The sequence below is a fragment of the Salvelinus fontinalis genome, chromosome 3 (genome assembly GCF_029448725.1).
Source record: "Salvelinus fontinalis isolate EN_2023a chromosome 3, ASM2944872v1, whole genome shotgun sequence".
NCBI classification, from domain to species: Eukaryota; Metazoa; Chordata; class Actinopteri; order Salmoniformes; family Salmonidae; genus Salvelinus; species Salvelinus fontinalis.
The window spans coordinates 68,128,319-68,151,141 of record NC_074667.1 but is presented as its reverse complement, the minus strand read 5'-3'; the positions used below and the strand labels follow the sequence as shown (position 1 = coordinate 68,151,141).

At 44.4% G+C, this 22,823-nt stretch overlaps 1 protein-coding gene across 2 annotated transcripts in view; it reads right to left on the bottom strand.

Moving 5' to 3' along the window:
• Positions 1–22,823, bottom strand: part of LOC129851366 (semaphorin-3D-like) — a 134,709-nt gene that overhangs the window by 73,207 nt on the left and 38,679 nt on the right. The window contains exon 2 of one of the 2 annotated variants that reach the window (XM_055917857.1): positions 9,003–9,220. In XM_055917857.1, coding sequence (XP_055773832.1) covers positions 9,003–9,144 — 142 coding nt within the window. In that variant the 5' untranslated portion in view covers positions 9,145–9,220. The remainder of the gene's footprint in view (positions 1–9,002; positions 9,221–22,823) is intronic. The other variant, XM_055917858.1, reaches the window with a different exon arrangement.

Sequence of the window (22,823 nt, the reverse complement as noted above, 5' to 3'; positions counted from 1 at the left end):
TCTGATAGTTGAGGAGGTCCCCTGTTTGTCAGAGTCTCTGATAGTTGAGTAGGTCCCCTGTATGACAGAGTCTCTGATAGTTGAGTAGGTCCCCTGTATGTCAGAGTCTCTGATAGTTGAGTAGGTCCCCTGTATGTCAGAGTCTCTGATAGTTGAGGAGGTCCCCTGTATGTCAGAGTCTCTGATAGTTGAGTAGGTCCCCTGTATGACAGAGTCTCTGATAGTTGAGTAGGTCCCCTGTATGTCAGAGTCTCTGATAGTTGAGTAGGTCCCCTGTATGTCAGAGTCTCTGATAGTTGAGTAGGTCCCCTGTATGTCAGAGTCTCTGATAGTTGAGTAGGTCCCCTGTATGTCAGAGTCTCTGATAGTTGAGTAGGTCCCCTGTATGTCAGAGTCTCTGATAGTTGAGTAGGTCCCCTGTATGTCAGAGTCTCTGATAGTTGAGTAGGTCCCCTGTATGACAGAGTCTCTGATAGTTGAGTAGGTCCCCTGTATGTCAGAGTCTCTGATAGTTGAGTAGGTCCCCTGTATGACAGAGTCTCTGATAGTTGAGTAGGTCCCCTGTATGTCAGAGTCTCTGATAGTTGAGTAGGTCCCCTGTATGTCAGAGTCTCTGATAGTTGAGTAGGTCCCCTGTATGTCAGAGTCTCTGATAGTTGAGTAGGTCCCCTGTATGTCAGAGTCTCTGATAGTTGAGTAGGTCCCCTGTATGTCAGAGTCTCTGATAGTTGAGTAGGTCCCCTGTATGTCAGAGTCTCTGATAGTTGAGTAGGTCCCCTGTATGTCAGAGTCTCTGATAGTTGAGTAGGTCCCCTGTATGTTATGTAAACTGGGTTCATCAGTTACTTTGCTTACAAACATTCATAGTTTTACTCTAAGTCCTTCCAGACAGAGGAGTTTCAAACCAGATCTGTGTGAATGATATGAGCACTGAATGGTTGTTTCACCACGCAACATATTGACTGTGTGTGTGTGTGTGTGTGTGTGTGTGTGTGTGTGTGTGTGTGTGTGTGTGTGTGTGTGTGTGTGTGTGTGTGTGTGTGTGTGTGTGTGTGTGTGTGTGTGTGTGTGTGTGTGTTAAGGTAAGTTAGTCAAAGTAAGTGTGTACTGTCAGCAGTGTAACCGATAAAATATTATCATTAGGACAGATGTTTTTAGTCTCTCTGAGTGGCCTTCAACTCCTCTGTTTTAGTTAACCTCTGAAGTCAGAAACCCTGCCGACATATAGACATCGACACGAATAGTACAGCAACTTTTTCAACTGAAATTCCCCTTTGTTGTGTTTTTGATGGGGAGGTTTGACTTAAATGTGGATTAGGACCAATGTAAACAGGCCTGTGGAGGACAATGACCTCTCTGTCTCTCTGTCTCTCACCAACAACACAGACCTCATGTCTCTCTGTCTCTAACCAACAACACAGAGCTGATGTCTCTGACCAACAACACAGAGCTGATGTGTGTGCACTTCACACTTCCTCCTATTATTTTGACAGCTGCAACTTACGACAGCCTCTGCTCAAGCACACACTACCTCACACACACACACGCATGAACATACACACACACACACACACATAAACCTCCGATAGCCTCTGCTCAATATGCCAAAGCTAGACTGCACGTACCCGGGCTCTTACAGTACATCAGTCAAACACACATTCTTCATGTTGCTTCATTAGGATAAAAAAACAGAACCGTCAATGTGGTGCCAGCAGCAGGAAGTAGTCAGTTCTGTATGAGGTCTCTCTCTATAGTTTCTCAGCTGTGCTACGATTGGCTCCAGTCACATGTTTCATCAGGTGTTGATCTAAATGACTCTATTGTTCTCAGTGTTTCAGCTTTACAACAACACATTACCCGTTGGTGCTGCGTTGTGCCCTGCGATGACTCCCTCTCTTTCCTCCCACCGCCTCTTCTCACGCACCCCAAATGCTCTGCCAGCGATGAAAGATAATTGTTTAATCGTTCGCTTGACTTTTATAACTCAAATGAGTTCACCACAGTTTAAATGACCCCCCCCCCCCCCCCTCCCTAATGTCAGTGTCACTGACCAACAGAAACAGAGACATTTGGTTAGACATAAAACATTGTTTCATCATCTGGTGTCAGAGGAGACGCCCTTGACCAGGCTTTCTGGGATATATGCTCCATGTCACGTCCTGTCCGTAGAGAGCTTTTTATGTCTCTATTTTAGTTTGGTCAGGGTGTGATTTTGGGTGGGCATTCTACGTTCATTTTCTATGTTTTGTATTTCTTTGTTGTTTGGCGGGTGTGGTTCTCAATCAGAGGCAGCTGTCTATCGTTGTCTCTAATTGAGAACCATACTTAGGTAGCCTTTTCCCACCTGTGTTTTGTGGGTTTGTGTTCTGTGCACCAGACAGGACTGTTTCGTGTTACATTTTGTTATTTTGTCTCAGTGTTCAGTTTAAATAAATAATCATGAACACTTACCGGGCTGCGCTTTGGTCCGATCCTTCTCATTCCGACGACGAACGTTACACTCCATCCTCTCTGTCTCAATTCAATTTACCTCAAGTGGCTTTATATGCATGGGAATCATATGTTAACATTGCCAAAGCAAGTGAAATAGAAAATAAACATAAACAAAAAATAAACAAAAATGAACAGGAAACATTACACTTTCAAAAGTTCCAAAAGAATAAAGACATTTCAAATGTCATATTATGTCTACATACAGTGTTGTAACGATTTACAAATGGTTAAAGTACAAAAGGGAAAACAAATAAACATAAATATGGGTTCTATTTACAATGGTGTTTGTTCTTCACTGGTTGCCATTTTGTTCAGGCAACCGGTCACAAATATTGCTGCAGTGATGGCACACTATGGTATTTCACCCAATAGATATGGGAGTTTATCAAAATTGAATTTGTTTTCGAATTCTTTATAAGTCTGTGTAATCTGAGGGAAATATGTGTCTCTAATATGGTCATATCTCTCCCTCTCCCTCTCTCCCTCTCTCCCTCTCTCCCTCTCTCCCTCTCTCCCTCTCTCTCTCTCTCTCTCTCTCTCTCTCTCTCTCCCTCTCTCCCTCTCTCCCTCTCCCTCCCTCCCTCCCTCTGACACACAGGGAGGAGCATCAATCCCCAGAGCCCTCCCTCCCTCCCTCCCTCTCTGACACACGCACAGAGAGGAGCATCCATCCCCAGAGCCCTCCCTCCCTCCCTCTCTCTCTAACTATCTGGATGTCAGAGCTAACCCCAGAGAGTGACCTCAGGAACCCAGCCTAGATCACACATCCTGAGGGAGGAGGGAGCTGAGAGGGTGTTATCTCTCTCTCACACACACACACACACACACACACACACACACACACACACACACACACACACACACACACACACACACACACACACACACACACACACACACACACACACACACACATACACACACACACACACACACACACACACACACTGACAGGGTGTTATCCTCCAGCCCTCTGACCCTCGGACTGCTTTCCACTATCTACTGTTAACAGGAGGGCCAAACACACACCCAGACATCACATCATCCCTGGGGCTAGAATTATAGTACATCAGAGAGGCAGGTCTGTCAGACACACAGACATCACATCCTCCCTGGGGCTATAATTATAGTACATCAGAGAGGCAGGCCTGTCAGACACACAGAGAGGCGGGCCTTTCAGACACACAGAGAGGCAGGCCTTTCAGACACACAGAGAGGCAGACCTGTCAGACACACAGAGAGGCAGGCCTTTCAGACACACAGAGAGGCAGACCTGTCAGACACACAGAGAAGCAGGCCTTTCAGACACACAGAGAAGCAGGCCTTTCAGACACACAGAGAAGCAGGCCTTTCAGACACACAGAGAGGCAGGCCTTTCAGACACACAGAGAGGCAGGCCTTTCAGACACACAGAGAGGCAGGCCTTTCAGACACACAGAGAGGCAGGCCTTTCAGACACACAGAGAGGCAGACCTGTCAGACACACAGAGAGGCAGGCCTTTCAGACACACAGAGAAGCAGGCCTTTCAGACACACAGAGAAGCAGGCCTTTCAGACACACAGAGAAGCAGGCCTTTCAGACACACAGAGAGGCAGACCTTTCAGACACACAGAGAAGCAGGCCTTTCAGACACACAGAGAAGCAGGCCTTTCAGACACACAGAGAAGCAGGCCTTTCAGACACACAGAGAGGCAGACCTTTCAGACACACAGAGAGGCAGGCCTTTCAGACACACAGAGAGGCAGATCTTTCAGACACACAGAGAGGCAGGCCTTTCAGACACACAGAGAGGCAGACCTTTCAGACACACAGAGAGGCAGGCCTTTCAGACACACAGAGAGGCAGGTCTGTTTAGACACACAGACGTTACTGATTAGAGACGGAGAGGAGAAAGGCAGACCTGTTTAGACACACAGATGTTACTGATTAGAGAGGGAGAGGAGAAAGGAGAAACTTGTTTTCCTAGCAGGTATCGTACTAATACATTACCGTCCTGACAAGCACACAGCCCTCCAGGGAAAGATTATACCACACATCTTGACAGATGAACATGAAATTGTGTAGTAAAAGTACATAAAAAGTACATAATGATTTATCTATCTTAATGACTGCATGACACGACCAGGAAAACTCAGGATCGTAGTTTAAGTCTCCACGTCCGCGGGACGTTTTTATCTTGAGCAGATGGTCAGGGGGCCGGAATATAATTACAAATAATTACAGGATTAGTGACCGCAAGAAGCCCAACGGATACAGTACTTGTAACGATTGTTGTCGGGAGTAGGAGAAGAGGACCAAGGTGCAGCGTGCTAAGTATTCATAATACGTTATTTTAATAAATGTGAACACTCTAACCAAAACAACAACACGACAAACAAACAGTTCTGAAAGGTGACGACAAACACTAAACAGAAAATAATCACCCACAACTCAAAGTGGGGAAAACAGGCTACCTAAATATGGTTCTCAATCAGAGACAACGATAGACAGCTGCCTCTGATTGAGAACCACACACGGCCAACCACATAGAAATAGACAACATAGAACACCAGACATAGAATGCCCACCCAAACTCACGCCCTGACCAAACCAAAACAGAGACATAAAAAGGATCTCTATGGTCAGGGCGTGACAGTACTAGACAATCATTTCAAACCTCGATTACACTTGGATCCGAAATGCCGAATGTTGATATATTTATGCGTCGTAATACTTCGGGAACATATTTCCTAAGTTAAAAATGACTTTGAGCTGATTGCCTAGAGATTTTACAGTGAAAATAATGTTTTGCTTTTTGAAAACTTGGGAGAGCCAAATAAAATCAATCATTGGCCAAATTTGGCACACGGGCCACCAGTTGAAGAGCCCTGCTCTACGTAATAGATTGTGAATGCATAGATATTAACATGAACATGCCTATTTTTAAACACGCAACCTACTAAATCTCCTGGCCCTACAGTACAAATCCTCTGTTGTACCGAACAGACCATATCCCCTCTTTCCTTCCTCCACGACAACAATGGGTCAGTAGTTTCTTCTGTTCTCCCCCATTCTACCACCGTCTGTCTGAAGATCTGGGCTATAAAACCTGGAGAGAGCCTGGCTGTACAGCAAGACCTCTGGTTTTTGTTAGATTTCAGATTTCAGGCCGTTATATTATCAATCTTAGTATGTTGCTGGGGAAAAAAACGTTTGTGTTATGGCTTTACAAACCCCTGCTTGTCACACCCTGATCTGTTTCACCTGTCTTTGTGATTGTCTCCACCCCCTGTCCAGGTGTCGCCCATCTTCCTCATTATTCCCTGTGTATTTATACCTGTGTTCTCTGTTTGTATGTTGCCAGTTTGTTTTGTTCGTAAAAACCTACCAGCGTTTGTTTCCCCGCTCCTGCCTGTTTCTTGCTCCTGCTTTCCAGTCCTTCTCGGTATTGACTGTTCTACCGGCCCTGACCATGAGATTGCCTGCCATTTTGTACCTTACCCCACCGTTCTGGATTATTGACCCCTGCCTACCCTGACCCTGAGACTGCCTGCCGTTCTGGACCCTTTACACTATTTCTGGATTATTGACCCCTGCCTGTCTTGAAATGTCGTTTGCCTGCCCCTGTGCTGGTAATAAACTGTTGTTACTTTTACACTGTTTACACTGTCTTACCTAAACGTGATACTGCTATAATGTGGATAAAGAGCTACCTGTCTAACAGAACACAGAGGATTTTCTTTAATGGAAGCCTCTCCAACACAATCCAGGTAGAATCAGGAGTTCCCCAGGGCAGCTGTTTAGGCCCCTTACTTTTTTCAATCTTTACTAACGATATGCCACTGGCTTTGAGTGAAGCCAGTCTGTCTATGTATGCGGATGACTCAACACTATACACGTCAGCTACTACAGCGACTGAAATGACTGCAACACTCAACAAAGAGCTGCAGTTAGTTTCAGAATGGGTGGCAAGTTTAAGTGACTAAACTGCTTGGAGTAACTCTGGATTGTAAACTCTTATGGTCAAAACATATTGATACAACAGTAGCTAAGATGGGAGGAAGTCTGTCCATAAGAAAGCTCTGCTCTACCTTCTTAACAACACTATCAACAAGGCAGGTCCTTCAGGCCCTAGTTGTGTCACACCTGGACTACTGTTCTGTTCTGTGGTCAGGTGCCACAAAGAGGGATTTAGGAAAATTGCAATTGGCTCAGAACATGGCAGCACGGCTGGCCCTTGGATGTACACAGATAGGTAACATTAATAATATGCATGTCAATCTCTCCTAGCTGAAAGTGGAGGAGAGATTGATTTCATCACTACTTGTATTAGTGACAGGTATTGACATGTTGAATGCACCGAGCTGTCTGTTTGAACTACTGGCACACAGCTCGAACACCCATGCATACCCCACAAGACATGCCAACAAAAGGTCTCTTCACAGTCCCCAAGTCCAGAACAGACTATGGGAGGCACACAGTACTACATAGAGCCATGACTACATGGAACTCTATTCCACGTCAGGTAACTGATGCAGCAGAAGAATCAGATTTAAAAAACAGATAGAAATACACCTTATCGAAGTGTGAAGCAACACAAACATCGACACATGCATACACACACACACGATAACATACGCACTATACACACACACACATTATAGTTATGTGGTAGTAGAGTAGGGGCCTGAGGGCACACACTTAGTATGTTGTGAAATCTGTTATGAATGTATAGTAATGTTTTTAAAATGTATAACTGCCTTAATTCTGCTGGACCCTTTGGCAGCAGCTAGTGGGGATCCACAATAAATACAAATACAAACACAGACACAAACACAAACACAAACACAAACACAGACACATACACATATACACAGGCACACAGACACACAGACACACAGACACACAGACACACAGACACAGACACAAACACAAACACAAACACAGACACAGACACAGACACACAGACACACAGACACAGACACAGACACAGACACAAACACAAACACAAACACAAACACAGACACAGACACAGACACAGACACACAGACACACAGACACAAACAATGCCATGGATAATAACTTACTTCATTAAAAAACAAAACACATTTTTCCAGATAATTTCCCCCATCGGGTGAAACAAAGTTGATCATGTCCTCTCCTGCTAATAAAGACAGGGGAGAGTAATTATTTGTGTTGGGGATCGCCATGGCGACAAAAACAAGGTTGTTGCTGGCTGTGCAGAGGACTGCAGGCGTTACTGCACTGATTCTATTACAGTATCATATCAAACCCCTCCCACTTAGCCCTTCCTCCCCAATGACACGTTACCACCACTCTGTCTAAACTAAATGAGGCATTATAGAAATAATTCTGCATCAGTCCCTATTCTGTATCAGTCCCTATTCACTATCAGTCTCTATTCTGTATCAGTCCCTATTCTGTATCAGTCCCTCCTCACTATCAGTCTCTATTCTGTATCAGTCCCTATTCTGTATCAGTCCCTATTCTGTATCAGTCCCTCCTCACTATCAGTCCCTCTTCACTATCAGTCCCTCTTCACTATCAGTCCCTCTTCACTATCAGTCCCTCTTCACTATCAGTCCCTCTTCACTATCAGTCCCTCTTCACTATCAGTCCCTCTTCACTATCAGTCCCTCTTTACTATCAGTCTCTATTCTGTATCAGTCCCTATTCTGTATCAGTCCCTCCTCACTATCAGTCTCTATTCTGTATCAGTCCCTATTCCCTAATTAGAAAGCCATATTGAAAACCAGCAGTGTTGCAGTTTCAAGGACCAGAGCTCCCCAGTACACCAAGGACCAGAGTTCCCCAGTACACCAAGGACCAGAGTTCCCCAGTACACCAAGGACCAGAGCTCCCCAGTACACCAAGGACCAGAGTTCCTCAGTACACCAAGGACCAGAGCTCCCCAGTACACCAAGGACCAGAGCTCCCCAGTACACCAAGGACCAGAGTTCCCCAGTACACCAAGGACCAGAGCTCCCCAGTACACCAAGGACCAGAGCTCCCCAGTACACCAAGGACCAGAGCTCCCCAGTACACCAAGGACCAGAGTTCCCCAGTACACCAAGGACCAGAGCTCCCCAGTACACCAAGGACCAGAGTTCCTCAGTACACCAAGGACCAGAGTTCCCCAGTACACCAAGGACCAGAGCTCCCCAGTACACCAAGGACCAGAGCTCCCCAGTACACCAAGGACCAGAGCTCCCCAGTACACCAAGGACCAGAGTTCCCCAGTACACCAAGGACCAGAGTTCCCCAGTACACCAAGGACCAGAGTTCCCCAGTACACCAAGGACCAGAGTTCCCCAGTACACCAAGGACCAGAGTTCCTCAGAGTAAAAAAAGGGGCGGGTATGAGATACCTGTGTGTGAGAGCTGCAGGCGGGGTATGAGATACCTGTGTGTGAGAGCTGCAGGCGGGGTATGAGATACCTGTGTGTAAGAGCTGCAGGCGGGGTATGAGATACCTGCGTGTGAGAGCTGCAGGCGGGGTATGAGATACCTGTGTGTGAGAGCTGCAGACGGGGTCCACTCTGTCTCCAGGTTGCAGCGGTAGAGGAGGTGTCTGGTAGCAACAGCAACAGTTGGAGGGACACACCCAGCAGAACACAGAACCTCCCTGGCCCCAGGATCCTCATCTTCATCGTTTTAGTGAGAACAGGTGGTCGTCGCTGTCACATCACCCGGTGGATCGTCTCAGCAGTTTCTAACGTTGGCAAGCTGTCATGGGGGGAAAAAATACACTTTCAAATAAGTCCAAGTAGGTCTTTTCCCTGAAAATGAAGACCTAAGCAGGAACTTTACTTGTTTATTTAATTAATTTTTATTTACAATTTTATTTAACTAGCCAAGTCAGTTAAGAATAATTTCTTATTTACAATGACACCCTACCAAACGGCAAAAGGCCTAGCTAGCTAGCTAGCTAACATTGAACCTAGTTGGTTAGCTTTAGCTACTGTACCTGCAGATTCATACTACAGCAGTTGATTCATTGTGGCTAGCTATGACAATCCGTTTGTCCTGTAGCTATGGGTTGGGATTATGGTTCATTGTTTAGCTAGCTAGCTACGTGTCTAAACAAAAGACTCCTCTTCGCCAGATGATGACATGACCCATCAAATTAGCCAGGTGTATCTGGGGGTGACTACGACCATCTATAGTATTTCATGAACATGTGTACATGTATAGACAATAGTGACCCATCCAGCTAGATGTGGCTGGGGGGGGTCATCTATAGTATTTCATGAACATGTGAACATGTCTAGACAATAGCCAGCTAGATGTGGCTGGAGGTTATAGCATTTCTTTCACATGATCAATTTAGACAAGTGTATCTGGGTAAGCATGATCTAATAATTACAAAATATATATACAATATTTTTTATCTGGACACTTTCAAAGTCAGATTAGGATATAGGCCAAAGACTAGATGAAGTGTATTTTTACCAGGAGATTTTCCTTTTTGTAGGCTGCTACTTTCACCACTTTTTGTCTTGAAAGTGTTGGTGGTTTTCTACTCTACTCCCTCTGTTTAGCACATGTGAATTCTTACAGAGATGGGCAGGGCTAAGGCTTAATAGGGTGTGAACGATGCGGAATGGGTGGAGACAAAGAAGATCTCTCCACTAGATACCAAAACATTCAAGGGTCTTTTTCTCAAAAGTTGGTTTACAAGTTTAGCAACTTTCAAAGCAGAATTACTTTCCCTGTGTTCCTCAACTGCAGCGTATGATAAACCATTTTGTAGCTTTGAGTCTATTTTTACCCAATGTAAAAAACACTGTTTCAAATTTAGCTACATAAGACCGAATCGAGGCAGTCGGTCAAATTTATGTTCATAACTTAGCTAGACAGGCGTAGTTATGAACTGACAAGAGGTAGTTTATGATCAGACAAGGAAAAGACAACCCTTTTCTCTCTCTGTCTCTCTCTCTCTCCTCTCTCTGTCTCTGCCTGTCTCTTTCCTCTCTCTCTCTCTCTCCTCTCTCTGTCTCTATCCCCCCTCTCTCTCTTTCCTCTGTCTATCTCCTCTCTCTGTCTCTTTCCTCTCTCTCTCTCTCTCTCTCTCTCTCTCTCTCTCTGTCTCTATCCCCCCTCTCTCTCTTTCCTCTGTCTATCTCCTCTCTCTGTCTCTTTCCTCTCTCTCTGTCTCGTTCCCCTCTCCCTTTCCTTTCTCTAAAACAAGGATCTGGCTCAACAAGACAGAGTGCTGACGTGGATCCTAAATAAAGCCTAAGGTGAACTCCTTACCCTGGACCCAGGCAGCTTTCCGGCTCCCTTCATCTAAACCAAGGGCACAACGCATTAAGTACTCCAAGGATCATCTCCTTGACATCAACCTAAGGCCCATTTGGTTCACTAGTGTTAAGAGGAAGTCCTTCAGTTGGTTCACTAGTGTTAAGGGGAAGTTCTTCAGTTGGGTCACTAGTGTTAAGGGGAAGTCCTTCAGTTGGGTCACTAGTGTTAAGGGGAAGTGCTTCAGTTGGGTCACTAGTGTTAAGGGGAAGTCCTTCAGTTGGGTCACTAGTGTTAAGGGGAAGTCCTTCAGTTGGGTCACTAGTGTTAAGGGGAAGTCCTTCAGTTGGGTCACTAGTGTTAAGGGGAAGTGCTTCAGTTGGGTCGCTAGTGTTAAGGGGAAGTGCTTCAGTTGGGTCGCTAGTGTTAAGGGGAAGTGCTTCAGTTGGTTCACTAGTGTTAAGAGGAAGTTCTTCAGTTGGTTCACTAGTGTTAAGAGGAAGTTCTTCAGTTGGTTCACTAGTGTTAAGGGGAAGTGCTTCAGTTGGGTCACTAGTGTTAAGGGGAAGTGCTTCAGTTGGTTCACTAGTGTTAAGAGGAAGTTCTTCAGTTGGTTCACTAGTGTTAAGGGGAAGTTCTTCAGTTGGGTCACTAGTGTTAAGAGGAAGTCCTTCAGTTGGTTCACTAGTGTTAAGGGGAAGTCCTTCAGTTGGGTCAATAGTGTTAAGGGGAAGTAATTCAGTTGGGTCACTAGTTTTAAGGGGAAGTAATTCAGTTGGGTCACTAGTGTTAAGGGGAAGTCCTTCAGTTGGGTCACTAGTGTTAAGGGGAAGTAATTCAGTTGGGTCACTAGTGTTAAGGGGAAGTCCTTCAGTTGGGTCACTAGTGTTAAGGGGAAGTGATTCAGTTGGGTCACTAGTGTTAAGGGGAAGTGCTTCAGTTGGGTCACTAGTGTTAAGGGGAAGTCCTTCAGTTGGGTCACTGGTGTTAAGGGGAAGTTCTTCAGTTGGGTCACTAGTGTTAAGGGGAAGTCCTTCAGTTGGGTCACTAGTGTTAAGGGGAAGTGATTCAGTTGGGTCACTAGTGTTAAGGGGACGTGCTTCAGTTGGGTCACTAGTGTTAAGAGGAAGTTCTTCAGTTGGTTCACTAGTGTTAAGGGGAAGTTCTTCAGTTGGGTCACTAGTGTTAAGGGGACGTGCTTCAGTTGGGTCACTAGTGTTAAGAGGAAGTTCTTCAGTTGGTTCACTAGTGTTAAGGGGAAGTGCTTCAGTTGGGTCACTAGTGTTAAGGGGAAGTCCTTCAGTTGGGTCACTAGTGTTAAGGGGAAGTCCTTCAGTTGAGTCACTAGTGTTAAGGGGAAGTTCTTCAGTTGGGTCACTAGTGTTAAGGGGACGTGCTTCAGTTGGGTCACTAGTGTTAAGAGGAAGTTCTTCAGTTGGGTCACTAGTGTTAAGGGGACGTGCTTCAGTTGGGTCACTAGTGTTAAGGGGAAGTCCTTCAGTTGGGTCACTAGTGTTAAGAGGAAGTCCTTCAATTGGGTCACTAGTGTTAAGGGGAAGTGATTCAGTTGGGTCACTAGTGTTAAGGGGAAGTTCTTCAGTTGGGTCACTAGTGTTAAGGGGAAGTCCTTCAGTTGGGTCACTAGTGTTAAGAGGAAGTCCTTCAGTTGGGTCACTAGTGTTAAGGGGAAGTGATTCAGTTGGGTCACTAGTGTTAAGGGGAAGTTCTTCAGTTGGGTCACTAGTGTTAAGGGGAAGTGCTTCAGTTGGGTCACTAGTGTTAAGGGGAAGTCCTTCAGTTGGGTCACTAGTGTTAAGGGGAAGTGATTCAGTTGGGTCACTAGTGTTAAGGGGAAGTGATTCAGTTGGGTCACTAGTGTTAAGGGGAAGTCCTTCAGTTGGGTCACTAGTGTTAAGGGGAAGTCCTTCAGTTGGGTCACTAGTGTTAAGGGGTCACTACTCCCACTGAGAGCTTCCTCTTCCCACCATCACTAGTCAGTTTCCCACAGCTTTACTAGTTTGAGTTATTCCTACTGAGCACTGGTTAGATGCTGTCCTCACACAGTATAACTGTCCTCACACAGTATAACTGTCCTCACACATCATTAACTGTCCTCACACAGCATGAACTGTCCTCACACAGCATGAACTGTCTTCACACAGTTTTAACTGTCCTCACACAGTATGAACTGTCCTCACACAGTATAAACTGTCCTCACACAGTTTTAACTGTCCTCACACAGCATGAACTGTCCTCACACAGCATGAACTGTCCTCACACAGCATGAACTGTCTTCACACAGTTTTAACTGTCCTCACACAGCATGAACTGTCCTCACACATCATTAACTGTCCTCACACAGCATGAACTGTCCTCACACAGTATGAACTGTCCTCACACAGTATAACTGTCCTCACACAGTATGAACTGTCCTCTCACACTATGAACTGTCCTCACACAGCATGAACTGTCCTCACACAGCATGAACTGTCCTCACACAGCATGAATTGTCTTCACACAGTTTTAACTGTCCTCACACATCATTAGCTATCCTCACACAGCATGAACTGTCCTCACACAGCATGAATTGTCTTCACACAGTTTTAACTGTCCTCACACAGTATGAACTGTCCTCACACAGTATGAACTGTCCTCACACAGTATGAACTGTCCTCACACAGTATGAACTGTCCTCACACATCAGTAACTGTCCTCACACATCATTAACTGTCCTCACACAGTATGAACTGTCCTCACACAGCATGAACTGTCCTCTACTCAGTACTATACAGCTAGTGACAAACAGGGACTTCAGTGTAGGCTAGCATACTACTGTGTTACAGCACAGAATCAATATTATAGGCAGACTATCGCCGGCTGTGGGTAGGTCCACTAGGACCCAGAATTCATCGACAGCACTACTGTCGTTCTCCTGTGCTAACAGCCCAGAATCTGTTCTGTAGTATAACCGGACCACGACCGGCTGTGGGTAGGTCCACTAGGACCCATAACTCATATAGAGTGCAGCCAGAAGCCTCCTTAGAGTCCTTAATGATGATTGGAACCACTTCTCCGTTATTCGCTATGAATCAAGGTTACAGAAAGAAGGGGAACAACTGTTTTGAATGTTTTAATATGTAATTCAAATCTCCGGTATTTCCCCCCCTCCTCCTGGTTGAGGTATCTGCTGACACGAAAAGCACGCGAGCGGCCAAAGTTTCTAAAAGCACTTAGAAAACAAGTCCAACAGGTCATTCTTTATTAATATTATTAGGATAGTTTCGAAGATGACACTCACACGTTAAATAAGCAGACTAGAATAATGTTATTTTGTTTCCTTCTCAGAAGAGATTAATTTTCTAAGCACAAAAAAAAGAAGAATGTGTCATTGGCATCGTAACATATCATATGAATCGTCCATAGATATAGTACCGTGTTATCACCAGCCATACAAACTAACCATGGGAACTCCCAGAGCACGGAAATACAGCACAAAGCCTTTTCAATGACAGAACCTATTTTGGGAGCTGTTAGTTACACACACAGACAGAAACAATGAGGAGCAGGGTCAAATACTATACGTTTACTCTCTGCAACGTCCCCAGTTTCCACACATTTGTTAATGGTACCACTTGATCAGGGATGACATCTCTTATATATATATTTTTCAATCTTAATAGTTTACAGAGAGAAGTGGGTAAAATGTTAGAATGTTATTTTTTTTCTGTTTTACCCCGTGTTGGTATATAGAACATAAAGATGGCTGATTAGTCCCGGGAACCTTTCTGTTAACAATACGCTATCAACCTCCCTGAGTCTCTCCCAGGGTCCACACCTTGAATTAGTCTAGCAGAGGGTTCCCACTAGCCTGGCACGCACACACACGCACACGCACACGCACACGCACACACACACGCACGCACGCACACACACACACACACACAGAGGTTTGGGATCAATTCCATTTAAATTTTTGTCAATTCCCGCACACTCCTGAACCCAACCCTGAGGTTTTTAAGCTTGAAGAATGACCTCATACTGACCTCATACTGTCCTAATACTGTCCTCATACTGTCCTCATACTGTCCTCATACTGACCTAATACTGTCCTCACACTGTCCGAATACTGACCTCATACTAACCTCATACTGTCCTAATACTGACCTCATACTGTCTTCATACTGACCTAATACTGACCTCATACTGTCCTCATACTGTCCTCATACTGTCCTCATACTGACCTCATACTGTCCTCATACTGTCCTAATACTGACCTAACACTGTCCTCATACTGTCCGAATACTGTCCTCATACTGTCCGAATACTGACCTCATACTGACCTCATACTGTCCTCATACTGTCCTCATACTGTCCTCATACTGACCTCATACTGTCCTCATACTGACCTCATACTGTCCTAATACTGACCTCATACTGACCTAATACTGACCTCATACTGACCTCATACTGTCCTCATACTGTCCTAATACTGTCCTCATACTGACCTCATACTGTCCTCATACTGACCTCATACTGTCATCATACTGTCCTAATACTGACCTCATACTGACCTCATACTGACCTCATACTGTCCTAATACTGTCCTCATACTGTCCTAATACTGACCTCATACTGACCTCATACTGTCCTAATACTGTCCTCATACTGTCCTCATACTGACCTCATACTGACCTCATACTGTCCTAATACTGTCCTCATACTGTCCTCATACTGACCTCATACTGACCTCATACTGACCTAATACTGACCTAATACTGACCTCATACTGACCTCATACTGTCCTCATACTGTCCTCATACTGACCTCATACTGACCTCATACTGACCTAATACTGTCCTCATACTGACCTCATACTGACCTCATACTGACCTAATACTGTCCTAATACTGTCCTCATACTGACCTCATACTGACCTCATACTGACCTAATACTGTCCTCATACTGTCCTCATACTGACCTCATACTGACCTAATACTGTCCTAATACTGTCCTCATACTGTCCTCATACTGACCTCATACTGACCTAATACTGTCCTCATACTGACCTCATACTGACCTAATACTGTCCTCATACTGACCTCATACTGACCTCATACTGACCTAATACTGTCCTCATACTGTCCTCATACTGACCTCATACTGTCCTCATACTGACCTAATACTGTCCTAATACTGTCCTCATACTGACCTCATACTGTCCTAATACTGACCTCATACTGTCCTCATACTGTCCTAATACTGACCCCATACTGTCCTCATACTGTCCTAATACTGACCCCATACTGTCCTCATACTGTCCTCATACTGTCCTAATACTGACCCCATACTGACCTCATACTGACCTCATACTGTCCTAATACTGACCCCATACTGTCCTCATACTGTCCTCATACTGTCCTAATACTGACCCCATACTGACCTCATACTGTCCTCATACTGTCCTCATACTGTCCTAATACTGACCTCATACTGACCTCATACTGACCTCATACTGACCTCATACTGACCTAATACTGTCCTAATACTGACCCCATACTGTCCTAATACTGACCCCATACTGACCTCATACTGACCTCATACTGTCCTCATACTGTCCTAATACTGACATCATACTGTCCTCATACTGACCTCATACTGACCTCATACTGTCCTAGTACTGTCCTCATACTGACCTCATACTGACCTAATACTGTCCTAATACTGTCCTCATACTGTCCTCATACTGACCTAATACTGTCCTAATACTGTCCTCATACTGACCTCATACTGACCTAATACTGTCCTAATACTGTCCTCATACTGTCCTCATACTGACCTAATACTGTCCTAATACTGACCTCATACTGACCTCATACTGACCTCATACTGTCCTAATACTGTCCTAATACTGTCCTCATACTGACCTCATACTGACCTCATACTGACCTCATACTGACCTCATACTGACCTCATACTGACCACTGATCAGGTAAGACTAGTTGCATCCATCTATCTCAGTATTGGCCCAGAGAGACGGCAGAGAGACCGGCCAGACATTACACTGCTAGCTTGACTGAAGAGAAGGGACCTGATTGAGTCCATGAGTTCAAATTAACAGTTGCAGGGGAGACATTTCACTTCTGTATGTTCTGTCTTTTCTTTCTGTGAGGACTTCAGTAAGGAGACGGATGCCAATGGTAAAAAGAATGAGAAGTATAATTACATACCATGGTAACAATATGGGCCTGCTGGTTTGTATAACCAAAAACCTCTGTGTGTGTGTGTGTGTGTGTGTGTGTGTGTGTGTGTGTGTGTGTGTGTGTGTGTGTGTGTGTGTGTGTGTGTGTGTGTGTGTGTGTGTGTGTGTGTGTGTGTGTGTGTGTGTGTGTGTGTGTGTGTGTGTGTGTGTGTGTGTCTTGTGCTGTGTGTGGGGTGCTGTCATTTAAATGGAAGGCTGTTTTCTTTGCCTCCTTGTCCATCTCATGGGTCTGGTGAGAAAGAAGAGAGCAACAGGAAACCAAGACTAGTGATGCTTCTCACCTTTTAGTAACACGGACCGTTACTCAGATGTGTACAGATGTAGGATCCTAAATTGATCACTCTTTTGTTGCAGGATAATTTTGCAAAAAGGAAATGCAAAGCTTTTAAAAAGGCTTCTAAAGTTAGTGATTTCCACTCAAAAATGTCAGACTTGATTTGCCATAACAACATTTTTATCAACCCCTACAAAACATGTCCATTACCTACAATTCACACAATCATTTAGATATCCTGACGCTGCAGAATTATTTTCCTGATGTAGCAAACTGGCTCAAATTAAGATCCTATATCTGTTCAGAAATAATAGCCTTATTGTGTGCACAATGGACAACTTAACATACAGAGCACTAGTATGCTTTTGCCTACTTTTTATTCAAATTTTCCACATTTACAAGAGCAATTATGGTGAAGTGCCGTTCTCAAGGACACATTTTTCACCTAGTCTGTTCTGGGATTCGAACCAGCAACTTTCGAGTTACTGGACCAACAGTCTTAACCACTAGGCTACCTGCCGCCCGTTCTCAACTTCAGAAAGAATATGCCTTAAGTTCTTACTACAGTTCAGAGAAATAATAATTTCCCCAAAGATTGTTTCACAGCATGTTATGCTTTGTAACCTTCAACCTTTTTGTTGTTGTGGAGAAGAAAATACATGTTATGAAACGTTTTTTTCCTAGAGGAACTCCATTATTAATCTGGGTTTATGTTGTCTGTGAGGCGTTGTTGTCAGCCAACACAATGATATAGATTATGACATGGAGGGTGAGCCCAAGGCTGGGTAACTCTGTGTGTGCGTGTGTGTGTGTGTGTGTGTGTGTGTGTGTGTGTGTGTGTGTGTGTGTGTGTGTGTGTGTGTGTGTGTGTGTGTGTGTGTGTGTGTGTGTGTGTGTGTGTGTGTGTGTGTGTGTGTGTGTGTGTGTGTGTGTGACCAGTTATACTGTAATTCATTTTACAGCAGACAGAGCAGAGGCCTCTGGATTGACACCAAGTGAAAGAAAAGCAGGGCCTCTCATTAGGCGCCTTAGTGAGTCATGAAAAGACCCAGCAACATAGGGTGTGTCCCAAAAGGCACCTCGTTCCCTACATAGTGCCCTAGGCCCTGGTCAGTAGTGAATGGGTACAAGGGAATAGGGTACAATTTGGGACATGCCCCCTAGAGAGAGAGAGAGAGAGAGAGAGAGAGAGAGAGAGAGAGAGAGAGAGAGAGAGAGAGAGAGAGAGAGAGAGAGAGAGAGAGAGAGAGAGAGAGAGAGAGAGAGAGAGAGAGAGAGAGGAGAGAGAGAGAGAGAGAGAGAGAGAGAGAGAGAGAGAGAGAGAGAGAGAGAGAGAGAGAGAGAGAGAGAGAGAGAGAGAGAGAGAGAGAGAGAGAGAGAGAGAAGACTGTCTCTAACCAGCCAAGAAACAAGCCCCCTCTGCCCTTTCAGACTTGCCATTCAGCCCAGACAAAGAGCTCAGGGACTGGGTGTAAGGCATGCACCTCTAATGGAAAACTCTGTTCTGGAACTTTCTCTCTCTCTCAATGAGCAGTGTCCCCCACCCATCCACATTCCCAATCCACTGACACAATGACAGGCTTTAGAACAGAGCCTTGCCTATACTGTGCAGACCAACCTGGGGTTCAAATACTATTTGTGTTTGCCTCAAACACGTCATTAGTTACGCTTGATTGAGTTTTCCTGCCTGGGGGAATAGAACCATTGGAATGGAACCAATGGAATGGAACCAATGGAATATAACCAATGGAATGGAACCAATGGAATGGAACCAATGGAATAGAACCAATGGAATGGAACCAATGGAATGGAGACAGTTCCAAAAGAGCCTAGAGTGACATGCTTTAGAACAGAGTCCATAGACAAAGTGTCAGTGTCACTGAGCGATTCTACTCTGGCTGTTAGGCAGTGACTGGGGGTAGACCCTATCCTGTCTCTCCTTGGCATCATCCTAGCCTGGTCCATAGGAAAAGGCTATACATCACAGACAGATCTGGGACCAGTCTAACAATGGAGAAGAGATGCCTTCAGGGCCGCTACCCTGGGCAGCTGTCAATCACTCTCCCTGGCTTAGATTAACACAACAGGCTTAGAGACCAGGTCTAAACGACAGCTCTATCTGGCAACAATGGAACCCAACTCGCCAGCAATTTGCTGACCAAAAAAACACATAGAAAATAGCACACCAACTAAACTAAGAGACTTTCAAATTGGTTATTCTCAATTCAAATATTTTTCGTAAAAAAAGTGATTTTCCTGTGTGTTATATACACTAGCGTTCAAAGGTTTGGGGTCACTAAGAAATGTCCTTGTTTTTGAAAGAAAAGCAACTTTTTTGTCCATTAAAATAACATCAAATTGATCAGAAATACAGTGTAGACATTGTTAATTAATGTTGTAAATGACTATTGTAGATGAAAACGGCTGATTTTTTATGGAATATCTACATAGGCTTACAGAGGCCCATTATCAGCAACCATCACTCCTGTGTTCCAATGGCACGTTGTGTTAGCTAATCGAAGTTTATCATTTTAAAAGGCTAATTGATCATTAGAAAACCCTTTTGCAATTATGTTAGCACAGCTGAAAACTGTTGTCCTGATTAAAGAAGCAATAAAACTGTCTTTAGACTAGTTCAGTTTCTGGACTTCAGCATTTGTGGGTTCGATTACAGGCTCAAAATGCCCAGAAACAAAGAACTTTCTTCTGAAACTCGTCAGTCTATTCTTGTTCTGAGTTTATTCTTGTTCTTGCCAAGAAACTGAAGATCTCGTACAACGCTGTGTGATACTCCCTTCAAAGAACAGCACAAACTGGCTCTAACCAAAATAGAAAGAGGAGTGGGAGGCGCCGGTGCACAACTGAGCAAGAGGACAAGTACATTAGAGTGTCTAGTTTGAGAAACAGATGCCTCACAAGTCCTCAACTGGCAGCTTCATTAAATAGTACCCTCAAAAAACACCAGTCTCAACGTCAACAGAAAACCAGAAAATTACAAGACAAAATTAGAGGAGCAGAAACAGAAATGGGACCGAAAGTGATCCTTACTGTTACAGAATAGAACTGTTATTTTAAAGGCATGGCAACCGGTTAGTAACATTATCTTATGTTCCAACAAAATAAAATGCAACAAAGCAAAGCCCTCAATCTCTCACTCAGGAATGTATTCCAGCGTCTGCCTGCAAGTTGAAAATCTTTACCAGTGAGCGTGTTTAGGCTACCTGCCCCTCCCACCTCTGAATTATAGGTTACTGTACTGGTGTTATCGTAGGCTACTATACTGACGTTACCATAGGTTACTGTACTGACATTACCATAGGTTACTGTACTGACGTTACCATAGGTTACTGTACTGATGTTATCGTAGGCGACTATACTGACGTTACCATAGGTTAATGTACTGATGTTACCATAGGTTACTGTACTGACGTTACCATAGGTTACTGTACTGACGTTACCATAGGTTACTGTACTGATGTTATCGTAGGCGACTGTACTGGCGTTACCATAGGCTACTGTACTGACGTTACCATAGGTTATTGTACTGGCGTTACCATAGGCTACTGTACTGACGTTACCATAGGTTACTGTACTGACGTTACCATAGGTTACTGTACTGATGTTATCGTAAGCTACTGTACTGACGTTACCATAGGTTACTGTACGAACGTTACCATAGGCTACTGTACTGACGTTACCATAGGTTACTGTACTGACGTTACCATAGGTTACTGTACTGATGTTATCGTAGGTTACTGTACTGACGTTACCATAGGTTACTGTGCTGACGTTACCATAGGCTACTGTACCGACGTTACCATAGGCTACTGTACTGACGTTACCATAGGTTACTGTACTGACGTTACCATAGGTTACTGTACTGATGTTATCGTAGGTTACTGTACTGACGTTACCATAGGTTACTGTGCTGACGTTACCATAGGCTACTGTACCGACGTTACCATAGGCTACTGTACTGACGTTACCATTGGTTACTGTACTGCTGTTATCGTAGGTTACTGTACTACGGTACTGACGTTACCATAGACTACTGTACTGACGGTACCATAGGTTACTGTACTGACGTTACCATAGGCTACTGTACTGGCGTTACCATAGGTTACTGTACTAGCATGAATCATATAGGGAGAATATAGGGAGAGAGATTTTTTATTAATTGATATTTAATTGTGTCCCGGTGTACAGAACGTAGACACAGCTGTCTGGTATCTAACTTGTTCCTGTGGGTTTTTGGTTGCAAGTATGTTTCTTTAAACATGCAGGTGCATGTCATCTCCCTTTTAGAAGTGTTTTAAGAGCCCTACAGCCCTAACCTTATGCTCTGCCTGTCAGTTGCAATTGACCCGAGTCTGTGATGCAGGCTGGCTGTTCAACTTGTTTTGGTTTAGGTAGTGACTTCCTTTCTATGGGATCCTGATAGTTTTACATGGATGTGAAAACATGAAGGATTTTCTCCAGCAGCAGTCAGGAAGGTTGCATCTTTCAATGTCCATAAACAGATGTAATATTGACTTCTCATCTCTTCCTGGGTTTCTCAACGCTAGAGGACTTGGTACTGAACCCAGAGCACACCAAGCCCGAGGACTCAAGAGAAGGAGCTGGATGAGCTTTATGATGTCTTCCTGGAAGTGAAAATAAATGGAAGACTGATGTAAGTTCTGAGATGAGCCTTTGGGTTTACAAAGTGGACCTACAGTACATATGAGCCTTTGACAAGTAAAATACAAAACCAGCCACATGTTGATTTCAAGATACAGTGCCTTGCAAAAGTATTCATCCCCCGTGGCGTTTTTCCTATTCTGTTGCTGTAACAGTCCTGACCTGTTTTATGTTGTTTTTATGTGTTTATGGTCAGGGCGTTAGTTTTGGGTGGGCAGTCTATGTTATTTGTTTCTATGTTGGTTTTGGTTTGCCTGGTATGGCTCTTGATTAGAGGCAGGTGGTTTGCGTTTTCCTCTAATCAAGAGTCATATTTAGGTAGGGCATTCTCACTGTTTGTTTGTGGGTGATTGTCTCCTGTGATGTCTTCGTAGTTGTCGATGTATTTCACTTTCGGGACTGTTTGGCTGTTCGTGTGTTTTGATGTACGTTCCTGTCCGTAAGTTTACGTTATGTAATGTGAGTTTATGTTCAGGTTTCGTTCTACGTCGTTTTGTTATTTTTGTAAGTTTTGAAAGTATTTTGTTTTGTTTCGTGTTGCCATCAGTTCATCAATTTATAAATAAAAGATGGCTTATTTCCCTGACTCCGCATTTTGGTCTGAAGATCCTTCTCTCCTCACCTCATCTGAGGATGAGGAAAGCGACAGCCTTAACAGAATCACCCACCAACAAACAGAGACCAAGCGGTATGGGAATGCTCGACGGAGCAACAGGAACTTCTGGACTTGGGAGGAGATCTTGGATGGTAGAGGACCTTGGGCTCAACCAGGGGAATATCGCCGTCCAAAGGAGGAATTGGAAGCAGCGAAGGCTGAGCGGCGCTGGTATGAGGAGGCAGCGCGACGACGCGGTTGGGAGCCGGTGAGTCAGACC